The 22,109-nt window shown below is 42.9% G+C and overlaps 2 protein-coding genes across 4 annotated transcripts; both read right to left on the minus strand.

Annotated features, from left to right (window-relative positions):
* Positions 1-3,749: 3,749 nt before the first annotated feature.
* On the minus strand, positions 3,750-5,672 carry LOC139579489 (centrosomal protein of 135 kDa-like). The gene is made up of 5 exons (XM_071408188.1): positions 5,552-5,672; positions 5,099-5,174; positions 4,880-4,981; positions 4,155-4,784; positions 3,750-4,038 (listed from the first exon to the last, which is right to left on the minus strand). Exons 1-5 carry the CDS (start codon positions 5,669-5,671, stop codon positions 3,866-3,868), a joined length of 1,101 nt encoding a protein of 366 aa, XP_071264289.1. The 5' UTR covers position 5,672; the 3' UTR covers positions 3,750-3,865.
* Positions 5,673-14,063: 8,391 nt separating this feature from the next.
* Positions 14,064-20,556, minus strand: LOC139579488 (C-type lectin domain family 4 member M-like). Of its 3 annotated transcripts, XM_071408186.1 has the most exons (7): positions 20,477-20,556; positions 18,018-18,093; positions 17,799-17,900; positions 17,257-17,712; positions 15,559-15,698; positions 15,375-15,484; positions 14,064-14,752 (listed from the first exon to the last, which is right to left on the minus strand). In XM_071408186.1, exons 2-7 carry the CDS (start codon positions 18,076-18,078, stop codon positions 14,620-14,622), a joined length of 1,002 nt encoding a protein of 333 aa, XP_071264287.1. In that variant the 5' UTR covers positions 18,079-18,093; positions 20,477-20,556; the 3' UTR covers positions 14,064-14,619. The 3 variants fall into 3 exon arrangements, with proteins under 3 accessions (XP_071264287.1, XP_071264286.1, XP_071264288.1); XM_071408185.1 differs by having other exon boundaries at positions 17,799-18,093; positions 20,477-20,550; XM_071408187.1 differs by having other exon boundaries at positions 14,744-14,798; positions 17,799-18,093; positions 20,477-20,554.
* Between the last annotated feature and the right edge of the window lie 1,553 nt (positions 20,557-22,109).

The following is a 22,109-nucleotide window of genomic DNA, read 5'->3' on the forward strand; positions in this document are numbered from 1 at the left end:
CAGTATTGAACACAGTATATTCCGTCTGAAATTTTATCGATTATTTACATATTAGGTTACCTGAGGTTGGATTAGAAACGTTGTTTGAATTGTTTGGACGAAGTTTACAGGTAACTTTTAGATTCCTTTGTAGGCATGTTGGGCGAATTGGAACAGGTGGATTTCTGAATCAAACACGCCAAATAAACAAACATTTTGGGGATATAAAGAAGGACTTTATCGAACAAAACGACCATTCATTGTGTAACTGGGACCCTTTGGATTGCAAAAAGATGAAGATCTTCAAAGGTAAGTGATTTATTTTATCGCTATTTCGTTTTTTGGGTCGACAGTGCTGCTTTGGAAAATATGTTAATGCTGAATGTGTGCGGGGCGCTGTCCTCAGACAATCAAATGCTATGCTTTCGCCGTAAAGCCTATTGTAAATTGGACAACGCGGTTCGATTACCAAGATTCTAAGCTAAAGAATCATGTATGACACTTGTATTTTCATGAATGTTTAATATTACAACTTTTGTATTTTGAATTTCGCGCTCTGCAATTTCACCGGATGTTGTCCCACCTACCCCTAAGCAGTTTTAAATCTACCCCAACCCATAGCTCTAACCTTAACCACTAACCATAATCCCTAACCTTAACCCCTAACCATAACCATTAACCATTTGAATTGTTTCGGTTATAACCCTGTAACCACACAGAATTAAACATGTAACCACACAGAATTCAACCTGTAACCACACAGAATTAACCCTGTAACCACACAGAATTAAACCTGTAACCACACAGAATTAACCCTGCAACCACACAGAATTTCGGTTTGTGCATATTTGTAAACAACAGCTGGTGCACGAAATCTAAGGACGTCTCTAGATTTTGCTCGCCTGAAGTATAGTATATTGTGATAAATTGCAGGCCACACTACTTCAGCTATACTTTTCATGGTTGTTTATTTACCACCACAGACAGATGCTGGCACTAAGACTGCACTCAGTCAGCTGTAAAAGGAAATAAGCAAACAGGAAACCACTCACCCAGAGGCGGCGCTCCTAGTGGCCGGAGACTTTAATGCAGGGAAACTTAAATCAGTTCTACCAAATTTCCATCAACATGTTAAATGTGCAACCAGAGGGGAAAAAATTCTAGATCACCTGTACTCCACACACAGACACGCGTACAAAGCTCTCCCTCGCCCTCCATTTGTTAAATCCCACCACAACTCTATCCTCCTGATTCCTGCTTACAAGCAAAAATTAAAGCAGGAAGCACCAGTGACTCGGACTACAGGACTGTTTTGCTATCACACTGGAACATGTTCCGGGATTCTTCCGATGGCATTGAGGAGTACACCACATCAGTCACTGGCTTTATCAATAAGTACATCGAGGACGTCGTCCCCACAGTGACTGTAAGTACATACCCCAACCAGAAGCCATGGATTACAGGCAATATTCGCACTGAGCTAAAGGGTAGAGATACCGCCTTCAAGGTGCGGGACTCTAACCCGGAAGCTTACAAGAAATCCTGCTATGCCCTGCGACGAACCATCAAACAGGCAAAGCGTCAATACAGGGCTAAGATTGAATCATACTACGCCGGCTCCGACACTCGTCTTATGTGGCAGGGCTTGCAAACTATTAGACTACAAAGGGAAGCACAGCCGCGAGCTGCCCAGTGACACAAGCCTACCAGCCGAGCTAAATCACTTCTATGCTCGCTTCGAGGCAAGCAACACCGAGGCATGCATGAGAGCATCAGCTGTTCCAGGCGACTGTGTGATCACGCTCTCCGTAGCCGACATGAGTAAGATCTTTAAACAGGTCAACATACACAAGGCTGAGGGGCCAGACGGAATACCAGGATGTGTGCTCCGGACATGTGGCAACTGTCAGGTGTCTTCACTGACATGTTCACCATGTCCCTGATTAATCCCAACATGTTTCAAGCAGACCACCATAGTCCCTGTGCCCAAGAACACAAAGGCAACCTGCCTAAATGACTACAGACCCGTACGGGCTTTGAAAGGTTGGTAATGACTCACATCAACACCATTATCCCAGAAACCCTAGACCCACTCCAATGTGCATACCGGCCAAACAGATCCACCGATGATGCAATCTCTATTGCACTCCACACTGCCCTTTCCCACCTGGACAAAAGGAACACTTACGTGAGAATGCTATTCATTGACTACAGCTCTGCGTTCAACACCATAGTACCCTCAAAGCTCATCACTAAGCTAAGGATCGACTAAACACCTCCCTCTGCAACTGAATCCTGGACTTCCTGACGGGCCGCCCCCAGGTGGTGAGGGTAGGTAGCAACACATCTGCCACGCTAATCCTCAACACTGGAGCTCCTATGGGGTGCGTGCTCAGTCCCTGTACTCCCTGTTCACCCACGACTGCGTGGCAAGGCACGACTCCAACACCATCATTAAGTTTGCAGACGACACAACAGTGGTAGGCCTGATCACCGACAACGACGAGACAGCCTGTAGGGAGGAAGTCAGAGACCTGGTCGGGTGGTGCCAGAATAACAACCTATCCCTCAACGTAACCAAGACTAAGCAGATGATTATGGACTACAGGAAAAGGAGGACAGAGCAAGCCACCAGTCTCATCGACGGGGCTGTAGTGGAGCAGGTTGAGAGCTTCAAGTTCCTTGGTGTCCACATCAACAACAAACTAGAATGGTCCAAACACACCAAGACAGTCGTGAAGAGGGCACGACAAAGCCTATTCCCCCTCAGGAAACTAAAAAGATTTGGCATGGGTCGTGAGATCCTCAAAAGGTTCTACAGCTGCAACATCGAGAGCATCCTGACTGGTTGCATCACTGCCTGGTACGGCAACTGCTCGGCATCTGACCGCAAGGCACTACAGAGGGTAGTGCGTACGGCCCAGTACATCACTGGGGCTAAGCTGCCTGCCATCCAGGACCTCTACACCAGGCGGTGTCAGAGGAAGGCCCTAAAAATTGTCAAAGACCCAAGCCACTCCAGTCATAGACTGACTTGGCAAGCGGTACCGGAGTGCCAAGTCTAGGACAAAAAGGCTTCTCAACAGTTTTTACCCCCAAGCCATAAGACTCCTGAACAGGTAATCAAATGGCTACCCGGACTATTTACATTGTGTCCCCCCCCCCAACCCCTCTTTTTACGCTGCTGCTACTCTCTGTTTATCATATATGCATAGTCACTTTAACTATACATTCATGTACATACTACCTCAATTGGGCCGACCAATCAGTGCTCCAGCACAGTGGCTAACCGGGCTATCTGCATTGTGTCCCGCCACCCGCAACCCACCCCCCTCCAACCCCTCTTTTACGCTACTGCTACTCTCTGTTCATAATATATTCATAGTCACTTTAACCATATCTACATGTACATACTACCTCAATCAGTCTGACTAACCGGTGTCTGTATGTAGCCTCGCTACTTTTATAGCCTCGCTACTGTATATAGCCTGTCTTTTTACTGTCGTTTTATTTCTTTACCTATTGTTCACCAAGTACCTTTTTTGCACTATTGGTTAGAACCTGTAAGTAAGCATTTCACTGTAAGGTCTACACCTGTTTTATTCATCGCACGTGACAAATAAACTTTGATATGATTTGATTTGAATTAACCCTGTAACCACGCGGAATGAATGCATCAAAAATAGACTTTCATCCAGATTTCGTCGAATTTTGAAGTGAAACTATGAGATCAGGTTGCAACCTCAGCTGTTATACTATATGGTCTCATGCAAACCTGCTTTTCTGACAGGAAGTATATTTTTATAAATTGACAGTGACATGAACATTGGTGATACAATTGGTTACACGTGTTGAATACTAGTCAGAGAAGTAGATAATAATAGTATTATAGTATTACTAATGTATTATCTATTACCTGTTCTTCTTTGCTGTTTATAATAACCAAGTCAGCACCCATTGTTCTGCACTCCTTCTGACCGTTCGCAGCTCCTTTCATCGTGGAGGAGACATAATAACAGCTGGTGCCAAACTTCCACCATCCATCCAGACAGGGTTTCTCTGAGATAAACACAACAGAACAGCAGGCATTTAAACATCTAGAAATATATTACATCTCTTCTAAGTATGAAATAAAATTATACTTCTAAATTATGAAAATAAAAGACTGCACTCACCATAGAACCTAAGCCTGGTCTGTAACTGGTCTCTTTCCAGAGTTATTGTGGTGAGCTTATTCTGCAACTGGTCTTTGTCCTTAGTTTTAGTTGTGAGACTATTCTGTAACTGGTCTCTCTCTTTAGTCCTTGAGTTAAGACTATTTTTTAATTGATCCCTTTCAGCAATCATGACTTTAAGACTATTTTGCTGCTGATCCCTGTCTTTGGTCCTTGTGGTGAGAACATTTTGTAGCTGGTCTCTCTCTGTAGTCCTGGTATTTAGGTTATTTTGTAGCTGGTCTCTCTCTGTGGTCCTGGTATTTAGACTATTCTGTAGCTGATCTCTCTCCTTACTTTTTTTGTTCAGGCTATTCTGCAATTGATCCCTTTCCTGTGTTTGTGTGGTGAGAGAATTATGCAACTGATCTTTCTCCTTAGTTTTGGTTGCGAGACTCTTCTGTAGCTGGTCTCTCTCTTTAGTCAGGGTGTTGTAACTGGTCTGTAGCTGGTCTCTCTCTTTAGTCAGGGTGTTGTAACTTGTCTGTAGCTGGTCTTTCTCTTTCTGAGACTGGTCTCTCTCTTTAGTCAGAAGGCTGTAACTGGCCTGTTGGTTTCTCTCTGTTAAGTAGTGATGATCAATGACTCCATCTGTAAAAGGGAAAGGTTAATCAATTATTCAAATATGTGTAACCATCACACCATTGAAGCTTACAAATGTTTCTGTCGAAACATTCTAAACTTACAGTAGACAAACATGCCTAAGATCCCAGCCAATAGGAGAACACACAGCAGCCCCAGACACACTGCAGCAACTCCAGATGGTCTTTTCCACCACTGAAAATGTACTGAATCACAGGGAATTATCATGTAAGATATTTTAACTCTCTCTGGTAATGTTAAAATACTTATATCATCCAGGATTGTACGGAACAAAAGCTGTGTGCCTGTACTTGAATTGATACCTGAAAATGTCAAACTGGGCTTGTTGGGATACGTGTCCTCATCAATATCCATGGTCTGCATTGTTGCATTCTCCACCTGTGTTTGTATAGATTGTCTCTTACATTTCTAGAACTCAAATGCTATATTTTCCTCTGTTACTTCAGCTCTAGTGTAGGTTTGTATCTGTGCCTTATGTGTCATCAAGTCAAATACTTGAGGTGAGTTTGACTTAGCTTACCCAGTACAAAGGAAACGATAGGATAGTCCCAAGTGCAAACTCTACCCAGCTAGCAACACATGCAGGTCAAGCTAAATCAAGCACACTTCAGTATTTGACATAGTTATGTGCTTTGGCCCAGTTACGGTTCACCTGTTTAGTCCCTCAGACACAGTAACATATTACATAAGAATCTGACAATAAACACACCTCATAAAATTATCATATCTGGTGTAATATGGAAAATAAATCTTACCACAGTCTTTGAGAGTTGAAAACGGATACATCCAAATGTGTTATATTGGTTTGTTAAGACGAACTTAACGTAATGTACTGAGTGAGGATTAAATGTAATATTGGAGTAACGTGTCCACATGTTTTTTTATAGTCTGAATGACCCCACCGTTCGTGTCAACATCAGCATATCCTGTCCATTATTTGGTCAAACATTTATGAACTAATATACCACTGGATGGTAGGTTCAGATATAAGGTAACATGTGGTTAACAGGCAGTAAGTGAAGCTCATGTCAAACTGAAAGTTCAAGCTACAGAATGTTACATGGAAGTGTTTCATTTCCCCTCTCTCTCAAGCACATAAGCTATAGGGGTCAAAGATCAACTTTAGGTTCAAATTTATGGTTGAATGTTCAGCTACTCCAACATTCTAAAGCTTAGAAAACTTTGAAGGCTGCATATCAAAATATGTCTATACCTTATTTAACTTATTGTAGGGTTGATTGCTTAATTTACAGCGACTTGGTGGTCTATTCTACGGTTGCAAGCTTAATTTAGAGTTGCTCGTTAGCCTATTACGTAATTTAAATCTCTGGTGGGTTGATTTATATCTGAAAGCGGGCGCCCTGCCAGTAAGGCCGGTGAGCAAGTCTGCTGTCTCACTGCCCAAATCATTTTCTGAACTTTCTAACCCTGTTCCTGTCCTGACCTACAGTAACCCTTTGCTTGTTGCTAACTGGGTAGCTAGCCTGTTGTAGAGCCACCTGCCTGCTGAGTGCTTGTTGCTAACTGGGTAGCTAGTCTGTTGTAGAGACACCTGCCTGCTGAGTGCTTATTGCTAACTGGGTAGCTAGCCTGTTGTAGAGACACCTGTCTGCTGAGTGCTTATTGCTAACTGGGTAGCTAGCCTGTTGTAGAGACACCTGTATGCTGAGTGCTTATTGCTAACTGGGTAGCTAGCCTGTTGTAGAGACACCTGCCTGCTGAGTGCTTGTTGCTAACTGGGTAGCTAGCCTGTTGTAGAGACACCTGCCTGCTGAGTGCTTGTTGCTAACTAGGTAGCTAGCCTGTTGTAGAGCCACCTACCTGCTGAGTGCTTGTTGCTAACTAGGTAGCTAGCCTGTTGTAGAGCCACCTGCCCTGCTGAGTGCTTGTTGCTAACTAGGTAGCTAGCCTGTTGTAGAGCCACCTGCCCTGCTGAGTGCTTGTTGCTAACTGGGTAGCTAGCCTGTTGTAGAGACACCTGCCTGCTGAGTGCTTGTTGCTAACTGGGTAGCTAGCCTGTTGTAGAGCCACCTGCCCTGCTGAGTGCTTGTTGATAACTGGGTAGCTAGCCTGTTGTAGAGGCACCTGCCTGCTGAGTGCTTGTTGATAACTGGGTAGCTAGCCTGTTGTAGAGCCACCTGCCTGCTGAGTACTTGTTGCTAACTGGGTAGCTAGCCTGTTGTAGAGACACCTGCCTGCTGAGTGCTTGTTGCTAACTGGGTAGCTAGCCTGTTGTAGAGCCACCTGCCCTGCTGAGTGCTTGTTGATAACTGGGTAGCTAGCCTGTTGTAGAGACACCTGCCTGCTGAGTGCTTATTGCTAACTGGGTAGCTAGCCTGTTGTAGAGCCACCTGCCTGCTGAGTGCTTGTTGATAACTTGGTAGCTAGCCTGTTGAAGAGCCACCTGCCTGCTGAGTACTTGTTGCTAACTGGGTAGCTAGCCTGTTGAAGAGCCACCTGCCTGCTGAGTACTTGTTGCTAACTGGGTAGCTAGCCTGTTGTAGAGACACCTGTCTGCTGAGTGCTTATTGCTAACTGGGTAGCTAGCCTGTTGTAGAGACACCTTCCTGCTGAGTGCTTGTTGCTAACTGGGTAGCTAGCCTGTTGTAGAGCCACGTGCCTGCTGAGTGCTTGTTGCTAACTGGGTAGCTAGCCTGTTGTAGAGCCACCTTCCTGCTGAGTACTTGTTGCTAACTGGGTAGCTAGCCTGTTGAAGAGCCACCTGCCTGCTGAGTGCTTATTGCTAACTGGGTAGCTAGCCTGTTGTAGAGACACCTGCCTGCTGAGTGCTTGTTGCTAACTGGGTAGCTAGCCTGTTGTAGAGCCACCTGCCTGCTGAGTGCTTATTGCTAACTGGGTAGCTAGCCTGTTGTAGAGCCACCTGCCTGCTGAGTGCTTGTTGCTAACTGGGTAGCTAGCCTGTTGTAGAGCCACCTGCCTGCTGAGTGCTTGTTGATAACTGGGTAGCTAGTCTGTTGAAGAGCCACCTGCCTGCTGAGTGCTTGTTGATAACTGGGTAGCTAGCCTGTTGTAGAGCCACCTGCCTGCTGAGTGCTTGTTGATAACTGGGTAGCTAGCCTGTTGTAGAGCCACCTGCCTGCTGAGTGCTTGTTGCTAACTGGGTAGCTAGCCTGTTGTAGAGCCACCTTCCTGCTGAGTGCTTGTTGTTAACTGGGTAGCTAGTCTGTTGTAGAGCCACCTGCCTGCTGAGTGCTTGTTGTTAACTGGGTAGCTAGTCTGTTGTAGAGACACCTGCCTGCTGAGTGCTTGTTGCTAACTGGGTAGCTAGCCTGTTGTAAGGCATTCTAGGGCCTACTGTAGGTCAACCAAGATCATGTGGTTTACAAGAAAGATCATGTGGTTTACCGTGGAGTGTTAGGTGGATTCCTTCTTATTACCCTGATACAGCTCCTCCACTTCTCCTTTTCTCACACCAAACTTTCAAATTTTCATCTTTCACTTCCTCTCTTTTTCTCTCTAGTTTCTGTAAAAAATGTAGGCTTTTGTAAAACCTAAAGAAAGTGCCTCATTAGCAGACTCAAGTCAGGGCCCATATTTGTCAAATGTCTCAGTGTAGGTGTGCTGATCCAGGATCTGTTTATCCTTTTTGATCACAATGAATAAGGTCATACAGACAGGGATGACTTGATCCCAGGTCAGTATTCCTGAGATGGTTGATCTCTAGATCTGCATTTACTTTGCAGTCCATTGGGTTTATTTTACTGCAGAATATTCCCTGCACTGTTATTCACACATAACATATTATTTCACAAAACATATCTTTGAAAGTAAGGTATAGACACATTTTGATATTGAGGCTTCTGGAGGAACAGAATATTCAACCATTCATAACCCCAGATTTTGTGCTTGAAACAGGGTGTTGTGAAACACTTCTGTGCAGCAGTCTGCAACGTTTAGTTGGACTTGAGATTGACTGTAAACTTTAGTTACACTTCCTGCCTGTTTCAAACCAACCACACATGCTGTTGTTGTCACATGATGTATCTGAACCTATCAGACAGTGGTACATCAGTTCATTATTGTTTGACCTGTCTTAATAATGCCCCATCACTACTATTGTGTTGTTTGTCTTAACAACAAACCAATGTAACATATTAGGATGAATCCATTTTAACTCCCAAAGACCTTGATAAGATTTATTTTCTTCATTTCACATGATATGATCATTTAATGGATTGTCTGATTGTTATGTAATGTGTTAGTGGTTCTGGGGGACTCAGCAGGGGAGATAAAATAAAATGCCTGTGGAGTTGAAATCCAACTAGAGCAATGAAGACCATGGATATTGATGATGACACGTATGCTGACAAGCCCAGAAAAATGGATGGTGTTGGTGTTACATTTCCAGGTTCAATGCAAGTACAGACAGACATGTAGACAGAAACACACACACTTTCTAGCTTCATAAGTAGAATGAACACATGGTCCACATAAACCTGTCATTTAAATGTGTTGATAACTGTAAAAACGTACAAATTAAATCAGTTTGTGGTTAAATTGTTATATCACACCATGATGGTAAATATTGAAATTGCAACCACAGCCTATTAGACAACAGGTGTGTGTTCCCTGGGCCTGATGAATGGTGGACCAGCTCACATAGCTCCAATACAACTCCATTAATTAAACATGGGCTACAGCATGATACACTATTGGTCATTTAGGTTTGAAGCGACATGCACAGCGTTTACCATTAATGCACTTCCTGCTAACATAGGGGGACAATTCCTTTAAAAGGTGCATTGTTGGCTGTAAAGTTCTTCACGCTATAACACTCCTTGCATTGAATCCCAGTCTGTAGTCCTTTACACTCATACCCATATTGTTAAGCTCGTCGTCGGATGATAAATAACCGGACGAAAGTGCAGCGTGGTAGGCATACTTTCTCTCTTTATTTGAAAACGTTACACCGGGAAAAAACAATGAAGCAACAAACAAAGACAAAAAACGAAAGCGCACAGTTCTGTAAGGCTAAGAAACTAAACAGAAAACAAGATCCCACAAAACCCAAAAGGAAAATGACAACTTATCCCCAATCAGAGACAACAATAGGCAGCTGCCTCTGATTGAGAACCACACCCGGCCAAACACACAGAAATAGAAAACATAGAACAGAAAACATAGAATGCCCACCCCAACTCACGACCAAACCAAAATAGAGACATAAAAAAGGAACTAAGGTCAGGGCATGACAATGCTGTACTACTAAGTGTAGTAATGTACTAATACTATAGTAACGCCAGTGTTTCACTTCTAAATTGTGTCAGTTAGAAGTTGACAAGGCACAGTTTGATTAAAAAAAGGACAGATTGAACAACTAGAAACCAATGATGTATATAAACCCTGGATTGCTGATGCTATGTATTGGCCAATGAGAGGCTTTGAAGCCACCGGCCGCCATATTGGCACTCCTCAGTAGGAGCAGTCCTCCATAGGAATGGAATTCAACAATATTTCAGCAAAATGTTTCAAAGACCAAATGACATGTATTTAGATATTACTCTGTTGTTGTGGGAACAGAAACATTAGTACTCTCAAATATATTTTAAGGTATGTTTTTATATAGATGGGTTAGCTGACAACTTCACTAAAACAATGTGTGTGCTTCCAAGGGACAGAGATCAGACTATAGTCTTCCTAAAGAGCATGAAGAAAGCCCAATACACACTGTTCCTATTGGACGGTTGAGTAACTCAGAGATTCTAGAAAACATTGATGTCTACTTGGCACACTTGTCTCCGGAGGAAAAAGGTGACATTGTTCCACTGATTCTAGAATATCAGGGTTTATTCTCAGATGTTGACGTGGTGGACTCTGCCCCAATCAAACAACAGTGAACCCTGAAAAGAGAGAGAAGCTCCGCAGTGAGGTAGAGTTCAGGCTTGAGCACGTCATTGCAACAGTCCGTGGAACTGTCAGATGGGTCTCTGAGGTTTTGTTACGATTTTCGTAAACTCAATGCCTTTACTAAGTCTGACTCGTACCCTTTGCCCAGGGTCGATGATTGTGTGGACCGTGTTGGTGCTGATAAATACGTTAGCAAGTTTGATCTGCTGAAGGGATATTGGCAGGTCCCTCTAACTCAGAGCGCCAAAGAATTGTCTGCTTTTCTCACTCCTGTTGGTTTGTTTTCCTAATTTAGTCTTCCGTTCAGGTTTTGAAATGCTAAGTCTCTTTTCGTCTCTGCACTGGTGCCAGCTGCTCTGGATTTTATCATCCATTTGGTTTGTACACCGATGCCAGCGATGTAGGAACTGGGGCTGTGCTCCTACAGAAAGACAATAACAACGTTGAGCAGCCTGTGTGTTACTTTTCAAAGAAATGGGCCTCATCACAAACACTACTAGACTATCAAGAGGTAGACGCCATCTTTGGTACTGGCTCTTCAGCACTTCGAGGTTTATGTATCGGTCTCTACCCCTATAGTGGTCTATACCATCATAACCCCTCTTGTTTTCCTGCAAAGACGAGTTCCACAAACCACCGACTCCTTCGCTGTCTCATATTGCAAGATTCCCCTTGAAATCAGACATGTCTGAGGTAAGGACAACTTGGTTGCTGATTGTCTTTCAAAGGTGGGCAGTCAATACATTTTGTGTTTTGTGTTTAGCCAGTGTGTACATTATAAGATTATAAGATATAAAGTGTCTGTTTTGTCGTTATGTGTTGACAGCCAGTAGACACCGTGTTTATATTGAAGGAGGCGACACATTTAAGTTGATCATATTGTGAGATGGAAGTTACTTTCTGTTGGTTGAGAGCAAACTTGTCTTAAGGGGGAAGGTGTTACAGGTTGTGGTTTTTAATTTTCTATTTTGAGGTTTTACGTTAGCACGTTTAGCACGTGGGGCGCACCGTTTGGTGTCACCTCGTTAGTCAGTATGTGTTACACCTGTGCTGGCTGGTCCATCTTGTTAGTCAGTATATGTTACACCTGTGCTGGCTGGTCCATCTTGTTAGTCAGTATATGTTACACCTGTGCTGGCTGGTCCATCTTGTTAGTCAGTATATATTACACCTGTGCTGGCTGGTCCATCTTGTTAGTCAGTATATGTTACACCTGTGCTGGCTGGTCCATCTCGTTAGTTGACGGTGTTGGCCCAGGTGATATTTAAGAGTGTCTGGCCCAGTGTTCCAGTTGTGTTGAGAGATGTGAAGGGTAAACACCTTTAGTTGGTGCTCCCTTTTTGATAGAAAAACATTCCTTTATCAGATCTTCCCTGTTTTCATTTTGCTCCACTTATTGGTTTACTTCTTGTCTTTCAAGTTTGGTGTCTTTTCAGTTTGGTGTGGATTTTTCTTATGTTTGCCTGTTCTTGGGCAAATGTAGTGGGTGCTCATGATGGGTGTCTTTTAGGTACCAGTTGATGTTGCTAGTCAACTCCCAGTGGACTCCCCCATGAGTGTCTTTCAGAACCCCTCCTAAAGCCCACCTCTTTCTTGTTGGTTGTTGGTCAGTGACTATTTGCTAGTTTCCACTTCTGTTTGAGCTACATTATTTGGTTCTTGCTGGAGAACGTAAGTGGTTGTGGTTCTGGATGACCAAATTGCTAGCAAGATTGACAAACTTCCATGTGGGGAATTGTAATTGGCTCGTTTCAGCTCGTTTCATCATTATTGATACCGTTTCTTGTTTTAGGTGTCTTGACTGATTTAACGTTAATATGGGTAATATTTGCTAGCTGTCTCACCAACAACAATAATGATGTATTTGAGACAAGGGCTCATTGTTCAAATATATTTGTTTTCAAACATTGGAGATGTAATATAGTTTACATGCTGTCAACAATCTAAGCCAACCCTGTCAGTTATGCCTCATGGTTGCTCATTGATTTTGTTGTAGAACAACGAACCCATCTGTTATATATTTTAATCTTCATTTAATATATTTTTAAAGTATGCATTAAGTTGTCTAATATACATACATTAAGGTGTCTAATATAATATACTTGTCATTCGAATGTAGACATTAATAAATGCATTTCTGTATCTTCCAAAATCTTTACAATGGAGTAGCACCAAAATGAATGTGCAGAGGCTTCAAAACAGAGCCCCCTGTCAATTGTCAAGGGGTAATGCATATCTTTGTTAGAAACTAGTCTGAGGAAATGTATAGCAGTATAATTGACCACTAGATGGTGGACTTGGTATGTCATCTATGGACATGTGACCAGACCAAGGGTCCGTTCAGCTGGATGCAACGTTTAGGACCTGAAATATACTACGTAGTAAAAAACATGCCTCTCTGATGTGTAGAATAAGGAATCAATTCCACTTTATTGATATCATTTATATCTGCAACTTTTGACCAAGCCTGGCTTCTGAATGTGGCCAGAGGCTCTTTCACTATAGTCTCCCTCTCCTTGTCTCCTCCCCTACATCTGCACTGATTGGCTTAACAGGTGAAAACAATATGGTAGAAGGAAGCTCATCATTAGACTGGTTTAACTTTCACCTGGTCAGTTCTTTCAGATCAGTGAAGGAGAGGACAGACGAGAAGAGTGGTTTTTAGACGACTGAGAAAGAGCCCTAGTGTATGGGGGTAGTGTATTGGGTTAGTGTAGTGTAATGTAGTGTAGTGTATTGGGTTAGTGTAGTGTAATGTAGTGTAGTGTATTGGGTTAGTGTAGTGTAATGTAGTGTAGTGTTGAATTAGCACAGGCTACAGCTCTTCTAGGCCAGTCATGCATAGTCACATGGAATGGATGTTTATTGGTGGAACCTTAAGTGTGGAGGACGGGCTTGTCATGGCTGGTGCAGAATTAGTGGAATGGTATCAAATACATCACACGCATGGTTTCCATGGTTTCTATGTGTTTGATGCCATTCTATTTGCTCTGTTTCAGACATTATTACGAGCCGTCCTCCCCTCAGCAGCCTCCACTGATTTATACGCTTTTAGATGAATCTCATGCATTCTGACAATCACACACACAAAACCTTGTCTCTCTTATAACTGGAGGTAATATCACCTGTTCTACTGTAGTCAATGATTAGTCCCAGTTAGTGTAGTAACACAACCACAGACACTGTTTTCATAACTAATGGTTATTTATGTTCCAACCCTTCATTCTGGTGTTGTCAATGCAAACTGCAAGTTAACCAGACATGAGTTCAAATGTAAACAGTAACATTCACTCTCTATCCTAAAGAGACAGAGAGGTGTCTTGTCCTACTAGATTCCATGTTAATATTATATAAAATATAGAACAGATTAGAGAGAACAAAAATGTACTAGACAAGAAATGTCTTTAATCTAGATTAAATTATTTATTGAATAAGCAGGAAGTACACGTTGTTTAAGTACGGAATGATAAAAGCACAAGAAGCAGACATACTGTATAACTATTAAACATATACAGTCATTTATCTGTATTTAGAAATGTAGAACTTAACAGTAATTGATTGACAGCGGTTTATTGAATGATATTATACCCCTATTATACACTTCATTGTTTGACATATGAATAAATGATTGTGTGTCAGCTTGTGTAGCGGACATGAGTCGGTCATGATTGGTTGCTCATCGTCACGTGATGTGGTATTCCCGCCTGCGAGTTGAAAATCAGTGTCAGCTCTCGGCCCGTAAGGGAATTTCCTCTGTCTAATAAAGGTGTTGTTTCTCCCGTGGGAGACTCTTGTTCAGGTCCTGTATGTTGGTGTGTGTGTGTCTGGATGTGTACATGTGTTCGTTTCTTAGTTGAGTTTCATTCTATCAAATCCCACCAGTCTTTCAGACCATCATTAACATACAGTAGAGAGTTCATTCATCAGCAGTGCAGAGAAAGTAACTATGAGAAGACTATTTCTCACAGATCCATTTTTGTGGAGAGGAACACACAAAACTCCACCATTGTCCATGGCCTGATGACATGTGATGGATGAACGCACAGTTATGGTATGTACCACCTTTAGGATGTTCAATCCTCCAATACCTGCAGTAGAAACAACACAGAGTTAGACTGGCCTCTGTCTCAGAACCTAGAGTATGAACAACACAGAGTTAGACTGACCTCTCTCTCAGAACCTAGAGTATGAACAACACAGAGGTAGACTGACCACTCTCTCAGAACCTAGAGTATGAACAACACAGAGTTAGACTGACCACTCTCTCAGAACCTAGAGTATGAACAACACAGAGTTAGACTGACCACTCTCTCAGAACCTAGAGTATGAACAACACAGAGGTAGACTGACCTCTCTCTCAGAACCTAGAGTATGAACAACACAGAGGTAGACTGACCTCTCTCTCAGAACCTAGAGTATGAACAACAGAGTTAGACTGACGACTCTCTCAGAACCTAGAGTATGAACAACACAGAGTTAGACTGACCACTCTCTCAGAACCTAGAGTATGAACAACACAGAGTTAGACTGACCTCTCTCTCAGAACCTAAAGTATGAACAACACAGAGTTAGACTGACCACTCTCTCAGAACCTAGAGTATGAACAACACAGAGAATCAGTCCTATTCCTTCCACTGTGGTCAGTGTTATTAGATCAGTAGTCTCTTACCTTGTGGTGGTCAGTGTTATTATAGATCAGTAGTCTCTTACCTTGGGGTGGTCAGTGGGGTGCCGTCCACCCATTTCCAGGTCCCCTCAGTAACAGAATCAGTCAGACCAATCCAGGCAAAAAGGAATGATTCAAACCCATTGATGAATGTCTGTTGTGACACAGAAAAAGCATTGTTAATTATACATGATGGACTAATAAATAAAGTAGCTCTCTGTCTCTCACCTGTTCCTCTTCACTGTTAATGATCACCAGGTCTGCTCCTCTCTCCAGACAGTCCTGTCTACTCTTCTCCCAGGTTTTCTCCTCAGTAGAGAGGTAGTAACAGCTGGAGCCAAACCTTCTCCATCCTTCAGGACAGGACCCTAGAAGTTTGACATTTACCATATTTGTCACTTGAATGTTATTTAAAATCAAAAGAGCATGACTCAGATAAAGTTAATGAACCCTTCCAATGAGCTGATAGAGATTCTGCCCTTCACCAGGAAATAATTCTAATGTTCTGGTGATTTGCCACAGCAATTGTTTTTGTGAATTGCCTTTTTGTCTATATCTTTTACAATGAAGAAAAATATAAACGGAGCATGAAACAATTTCAAAGATTTTACTGAGTTACAGTTCATATGAGGAAATCAGTCCATTGAAATACATTTATTAGGCCCTAATCTATGGATTGCACATGACTGGGATTACAGACATGCATCTGTTGGTCTCAGACACCTCAATAAAAGGTCGGGGTGTGGATCAGAAAACCACCATTTGTCTCACGCAGCGCGACACATCTCCTTCTCATAGAGTTGATCAGGCTGTTGATTTTGGCCTGTGGAATGTTGTCCTACTCCACTTCAATGGCTGGTCAAAGTTGCTGGATATTGGCGTGAACTGGAACACGCTGTCATACACGTCGATCCAGAGCATCACAAACATGCTCAAAGGGTGACATGTCTGGTGAGTTCAGGCCATGGAAGAACTGGGACATTTTCAGCTACCAGGAAATGTGTACAGATCCTTGTTACATGCAGATGAGCTTCCCTGAGACAATTTCTGACAGTTTATGCAGAAATTCTTTGGTTGTGCTAACCCACAGTTTCTTCAGCTGTCCGGGTAGCAAGTGAAGAAGCCGCATGTGGGCGTTCTGATCTGGCGTTACACGTGGTCTGCGGTTGTGAGGCCGGTTGGACGTACTGCCAAATTCTCTAAAACAACGTTGGAGGCGGCTTATAGTAGAGAAATTAACATTAAATTATCTGGCAACAGCTAGGGTCGACATTGTTGCAGTCGCCATGCCAATTGCATATTCCCTCAAAACTTGAGACATCTGTGGCATTGTGTTGTGGACAAAACTGCACATTTTAGAGTGGCCTTTTATTGTCCCCAGCACAAGGTGCAACTGTGTAATTACCATGCTATTTAATCAGCTTCTTGATATGCCACACCTGTCAGGTGGATGGGTTATCTTGGCAAAGGAGAAATGCTCACTAACAGAGATGTAACTAAATTTGTGAACAACATTTGAGAAAAATAAGCTTTTTGTGTGTATGAAACATTCTTGGATCTTTAATTTCTGTTCATGAAACATGGGACCAACACCTTAACATGTTGTGTTTATATTTTTCTTCAGTGTATCTGTGACATTTACACGTTAAACATAACTTTTGAAACTATTATTTATTCACACAGTTTCTACACAGATCGGAAAATGTGCCTTCAGTTATTAAGCTACACCTTACATGATTAACAATTTACATACAACTTTTAGAATGGATGTTCTGGTGCCCCTTGCACAATGAAAAAAAAATAGATTTCTGATCTTTTAAATGTTAATTGTGTTTGTTTTCTTAAGTTGTCTTGTCTGTGTATTTGTGCATGTGTGTTTATTTATTTGTATTGAAAAAGGGCTCTACTGCAAATGACTGTCCTTACCTGTGATATTACAGTTCAGCCTTTCCCTCTCCTTTTGTAGCTGGTCACGCTCCATAGTTCTATTCTCCACACTCTTCTTCAAATTGTTCATTTCAGTGGATGTGGTATTTAACCTATTCTGTAACTGGTTTCTTTCTGTGGTCCTATTATTAAGACTATTCTGTAGCTGGTCTCTCTCTTCAGTCAGGTTGTTGTAACTGGTCTGTAGCTGGTCTCTCTCTTTACTCAGGGTGTTGTAACTGCTCTGTAGCTGGTCTCTCTCTTTAGTCAGGGTGTTGTAACTGCTCTGTAGCTGGTCTCTCTCTTTAGTCAGGGTGTTATAACTGCTCTGTAGCTGTTGTCCCTCTTTAGTCAAGTTATGATAGCTGGTGGGTTGCTGATCTCCTTCTTTATTCAGAAGGCTGTAACTGGCCTGTTGGTTTCTCTCTGTTGAGTAGTGATGATCATTGACTCCATCTGTAAAAGGGAAAATTATGTACATGTGTTTAACTATTACACCACAGAATTTTACAAATATTTATGTCAAAATATTCTAAACTTACAGTTGACAGACAGGCCTATGATCCCAGCCAGTAGGAGAACACACAGCAGCCCCAGACACACTGCAGCAACTCCAGAGGGTCTTTTCCAACACTGAAAATGTACTGAATCACAGGGAATTATCATGTAAGATATTTTAACTCTCTCTGGTAATGTTAAAATACTTATATTATCCAGGATTGTAAGGAACAAAAGCTGTGTGTTTGTACTTGAATTGATACCTGAAAATGTAAAACTGGGCTTGTTGGGATACGTGTCGTCATCAATATCCATGGTCTGCATTGTTGGATTCTCCACCTGTGTTTGTATAGATTGTCTCTTACATTTCTAGAACTCAAATGCTATATTTTCCTCTGTTACTTCAGCCCTAGTGTAGGTTTGTATCTGTGTCTTATGTTTTGTCAAATACTTGAGGTCACTTGACTTCGCTTTCCCAGTACAAAGGAAACAATAGGATAGTCCCAATCTCTACCCAACTAGCGACACATACACGGTGGTAGAGCTCAATCAAGCACACTTCAGTAATTGACATACAGTGCATTCGGAAAGTATTCAGATCCCTTGACTCTTTCCACATTTTGTTACGTTACAGCCTTATCGTATAATGCTTTTTAATAAAAAAAAAAAATCCTCATCGAACTACATAAAATACCCCATAATGACAAGTATAAACATGTTTTAGATTTTTTTATTAAAACTAAATGTATTAATGATGTATTAAATGTATTAATGCGAATGTATTGAAACTAAAAACAGAAATACATTATTTACATAAGTATTCAGACCATTTGCTATGAGACTCGAAATTGAGCTCAGGTGCATCCTGTCTCCATTGATCATCTTGAGATGTTCTACAACTTGATTGGGAGTCCACCTGTGGTAAATATACTTTTTTTGACATTATTTGGAAAGGCACACACCTGTCTATGTAAGGTCCCACAGTTGACATTTCATGTCAGAGCAAAAACCAAGCCATGAGGTCAAAGGAATTGTCCGTAGAGCTCCGAGACAGGATTGTGTCGAGGCACAGATCTGGGGAAGGGTACTAAAAAATGAAGGTCCCCAAGAACGGTGGCCTCCATCATTCTTTAATTTTAATTTGTATTATTTTAAAATTTTACCCCCTTTTTTCTCCCCAATTTCGTGGTATCCAATTGTTAGTAATTACTATCTTGTTTCATTGCTACAACTCCCGTACGGGCTCGGGAGAGACGAAGGTCGAAAGCCATGCGTCCTCCGAAACACAACCCAACCAAGCCGCACTGCTTCTTAAAACAGCGAGCCTCCAACGCGGAAGCCAGCCTCACCAATGTGTCGGAGGAAACACCGTGCACCTGGCCCCCTCGGTTAGCGCGCACTGCGCCCGGCCCGCCACAGGAGTCGCTGGTGCGCGATGAGACAAAGATATCCCTACCGGCCAAACCCTCCCTAACCCGGACGACGCTAGGCCAATTGTGCGTCGCCCCACGGACCTCCCGGTCGCGGCCGGCTGCGACAGAGCCTGGGCGCGAACCCAGAGTCTCTGGTGACACAGCTAGCGCTGCGATGCAGTGCCCTAGACCACTGCGCCACCCGGGAGTCCTGGCCTACATCATTCTTAAACGGAAGTAGTTTGGATCCACAAAGACTCTTCCTAGAGCTGGTCGCCCAGCCAAACTGAGCAATCGGGGGAGAAGGCCCTTGGTCAGGGAGGTGACCAAGAACCCGATGGTCAGTCTGACAGAGCTCCAGTTCCTCTGTGGAGATGGGAGAACCTTCCAGAAGGACAACCATCTCTGCAGCACTCCACCATCAGGCCTTTATGGTAGAGTGGCCAGAGAGATGGGAGTAAAAGGGCGCTTGGAGTTTGCCAAGAGGCACTTTAAGGACTCTCAGACCATGAGAAACAAGATGCTCTGGTCTAAAGAAAGCAAGATTGAACACTTTGGCCTGAATGCCAAGTGTCACGTCTGAAGGAAACCTGGCACCATCCCTACGGTGAAGCATGGTGGTGGCAGCATCATACTATGGGGATGTTTTTCAGCGGCGGGGACTGGGAGATCAGTCAGGAACGAGGGAAAGATGAACGGAGCAAAGTACAGAGCGCTAAGGACCTCAGACTTGGGCGAAGGTTCACCTTCCAACAGGACAATGACCCTAAGCACACAGCCAAGACAACTTAGGAGTGGCTTCGGGACAAGTCTCTGAATATCCTTGAGTTGCCCAACCAGAGCACAGAGTTGAACCCGATTGAACATCTCTGGCAAGACCTGAAAATAGCTGTGCAGCGACTCTCCCCATCCAACCTGACAGAGCTTGAGAGAATCTGCAGAGAAGAATGGGGAAGACTCAAGGCTGTAATCGCTGACATAGGTGCTTCAACAAAGTACTGAGGAAAGTGTCTGAATACTTATGTAAATGTAATATTTCCGGGGGTTTTTTCATTATGGGGTTTTGCGTGTAGATTGATGAGGGGAAAAAACAATTTAATGCATTTCAGAATAAGGCTGTAACGTAACAAAATGTGGAAAAAGTCAAGGGGTCTGAATACTTTCCGCATGTATTGTAGATATCTACTTTGTCCCGTTTACTGTTCACCTGCTTAGTGTCCCAGAGACACTAACATATTACATAAGAATCAGACAATAAACACACCTCATAAAATTATCATATCTGGTGAAATAGAGAAATACAATCTTACCACAGTCTTTGAGAGTTGAAAACGGATACATATACAAATATGTTAAATGAATGAGCATCAATGTAAGATTGGAGTAACGTGTCCACAAGTTTTTTTATAGTCTGAGAGACCCCACCTTTTGTGTCAACGTCAGCATATCCTTTACCTTATTTGGTCAAACAATTATGAACTAATATACCACTGGATGTTAGGTTCAGATATAAGGTAACATGTGGTTAACAGGCAGTAAGTGAAGCTCATGTCAAACTGAAAGTTCAAGCTACAGAATGCTGCATGGAAGTGTTTCATTTCCCCTCTCTCTCAAGCACATAAGCTATAGGGGTCAAAGGTCAACTTTAGGTTAAAAGTAATGGTTGAATGTTCAGTTACTCCAGAATTCTAAAGCTTAGAACACTTGGAAGGCTGAATGTGTCTATATCTTATTTAAAGTCCTGTCAACTGCCATTTTATAACAATGTTCAGTGTTCAAACTTGGTACTGAACTTTCTAACCCTGTTCCTGTCCTGACCTACAGTAACTCAGCAACTGGTTGTTGAGGAGGAGGGTGCTAGAATGGTTTTAGCCAACAACAGATTCACCAAACTGTCCATGACAGGCCTAGCTGGTAACATAATAATCACTCTGGAGGCAACTTTAGTTATCCCCTCACCCCCTTCTCTTTAATGCATTTGGCATCCTGCAGTCAGCTGGCCTATTATAGAGTACCTAGCTGGTCTATAGTAAGATCCCTAGCTGGTCTATAGTAAGATCCCTAGCTGGTCTATAGTAGGATCCCTAGCAGGCCTATAGTAGGATCCCTAGCAGGCCTATAGTAGGATCCCTAGCAGGCCTATAGTAGGATCCCTAGCAGGCCTATAGTAGGATCCCTAGCAGGGCTATAGTAAGATCCCTAGCTGGTCTATAGTAAGATCCCTAGCAGGCCTATAGTAAGATCCCTAGCTGGTCTATAGTAAGATCCCTAGCTGGTCTATAGTAAGATCCCTAGCTGGTCTATAGTAAGATCCCTAGCTGGTCTATAGTAAGATCCCTAGCAGGCCTATAGTAAGATCCCTAGCTGGTCTATAGTAAGATCCCTAGCAGGCCTATAGTAGGATCCCTAGCAGGCCTATAGTAGGATCCCTAGCAGGCCTATAGTAAGATCCCTAGCAGGCCTATAGTAGGATCCCTAGCTGGTCTATAGTAGGATCCCTAGCTGGTCTATAGTAAGATCCCTAGCAGGCCTATAGTAGGATCCCTAGCTGGTCTATAGTAGGATCCCTAGCTGGTCTATAGTAGGATCCCTAGCTGGTCTATAGTAAGATCCCTAGCAGGCCTATAGTAGGATCCCTAGCTGGTCTATAGTAGGATCCCTAGCTGGTCTATAGTAGGATCCCTAGCTGGTCTATAGTAAGATCCCTAGCAGGCCTATAGTAAGATCCCTAGCAGGCCTATAGTAAGATCCCTAGCAGGCCTATAGTAAGATCCCTAGCAGGCTTATAGTAGGATCCCTAGCTGGTCTATAGTAGGATCCCTAGCTGGTCTATAGTAGGATCCCTAGCTGGTCTATAGTAAGATCCCTAGCAGGCCTATAGTAGGATCCCTAGCTGGTCTATAGTAGGATCCCTAGCTGGTCTATAGTAGGATCCCTAGCTGG

This window comes from Salvelinus alpinus, chromosome 6, assembly GCF_045679555.1.
Source record: "Salvelinus alpinus chromosome 6, SLU_Salpinus.1, whole genome shotgun sequence".
In the NCBI taxonomy this organism is placed as follows: Eukaryota; Metazoa; Chordata; class Actinopteri; order Salmoniformes; family Salmonidae; genus Salvelinus; species Salvelinus alpinus.

What these genes read in the sequence shown, in the direction of transcription:
- LOC139579489 (XM_071408188.1), bottom strand. Translation starts at nt 5,671, where the DNA reads ATGTGGACACGTTACTCCAATATTACATTTAATCCTCACTCAGTACAT. An exon ending in TTCAACTCTCAAAGACTGTG is followed by an intron (nt 5,175 to 5,551) that starts GTAAGATTTATT and finishes ATACAAACACAG; the next exon opens with GTGGAGAATGCAACAATGCA. An exon ending in GACCAGGCTTAGGTTCTATG is followed by an intron (nt 4,039 to 4,154) that starts GTGAGTGCAGTC and finishes TGTTTATCTCAG; the next exon opens with AGAAACCCTGTCTGGATGGA.
- LOC139579488 (XM_071408185.1), bottom strand. Translation starts at nt 18,078, where the DNA reads ATGCAGACCATGGATATTGATGACGACACGTATCCCAACAAGCCCAGT. An exon ending in CATAGGCCTGTCTGTCAACT is followed by an intron (nt 17,713 to 17,798) that starts GTAAGTTTAGAA and finishes TCCCTTTTACAG; the next exon opens with ATGGAGTCAATGATCATCAC. An exon ending in TTAACAGTGAAGAGGAACAG is followed by an intron (nt 15,485 to 15,558) that starts GTGAGAGACAGA and finishes GTGTCACAACAG; the next exon opens with ACATTCATCAATGGGTTTGA.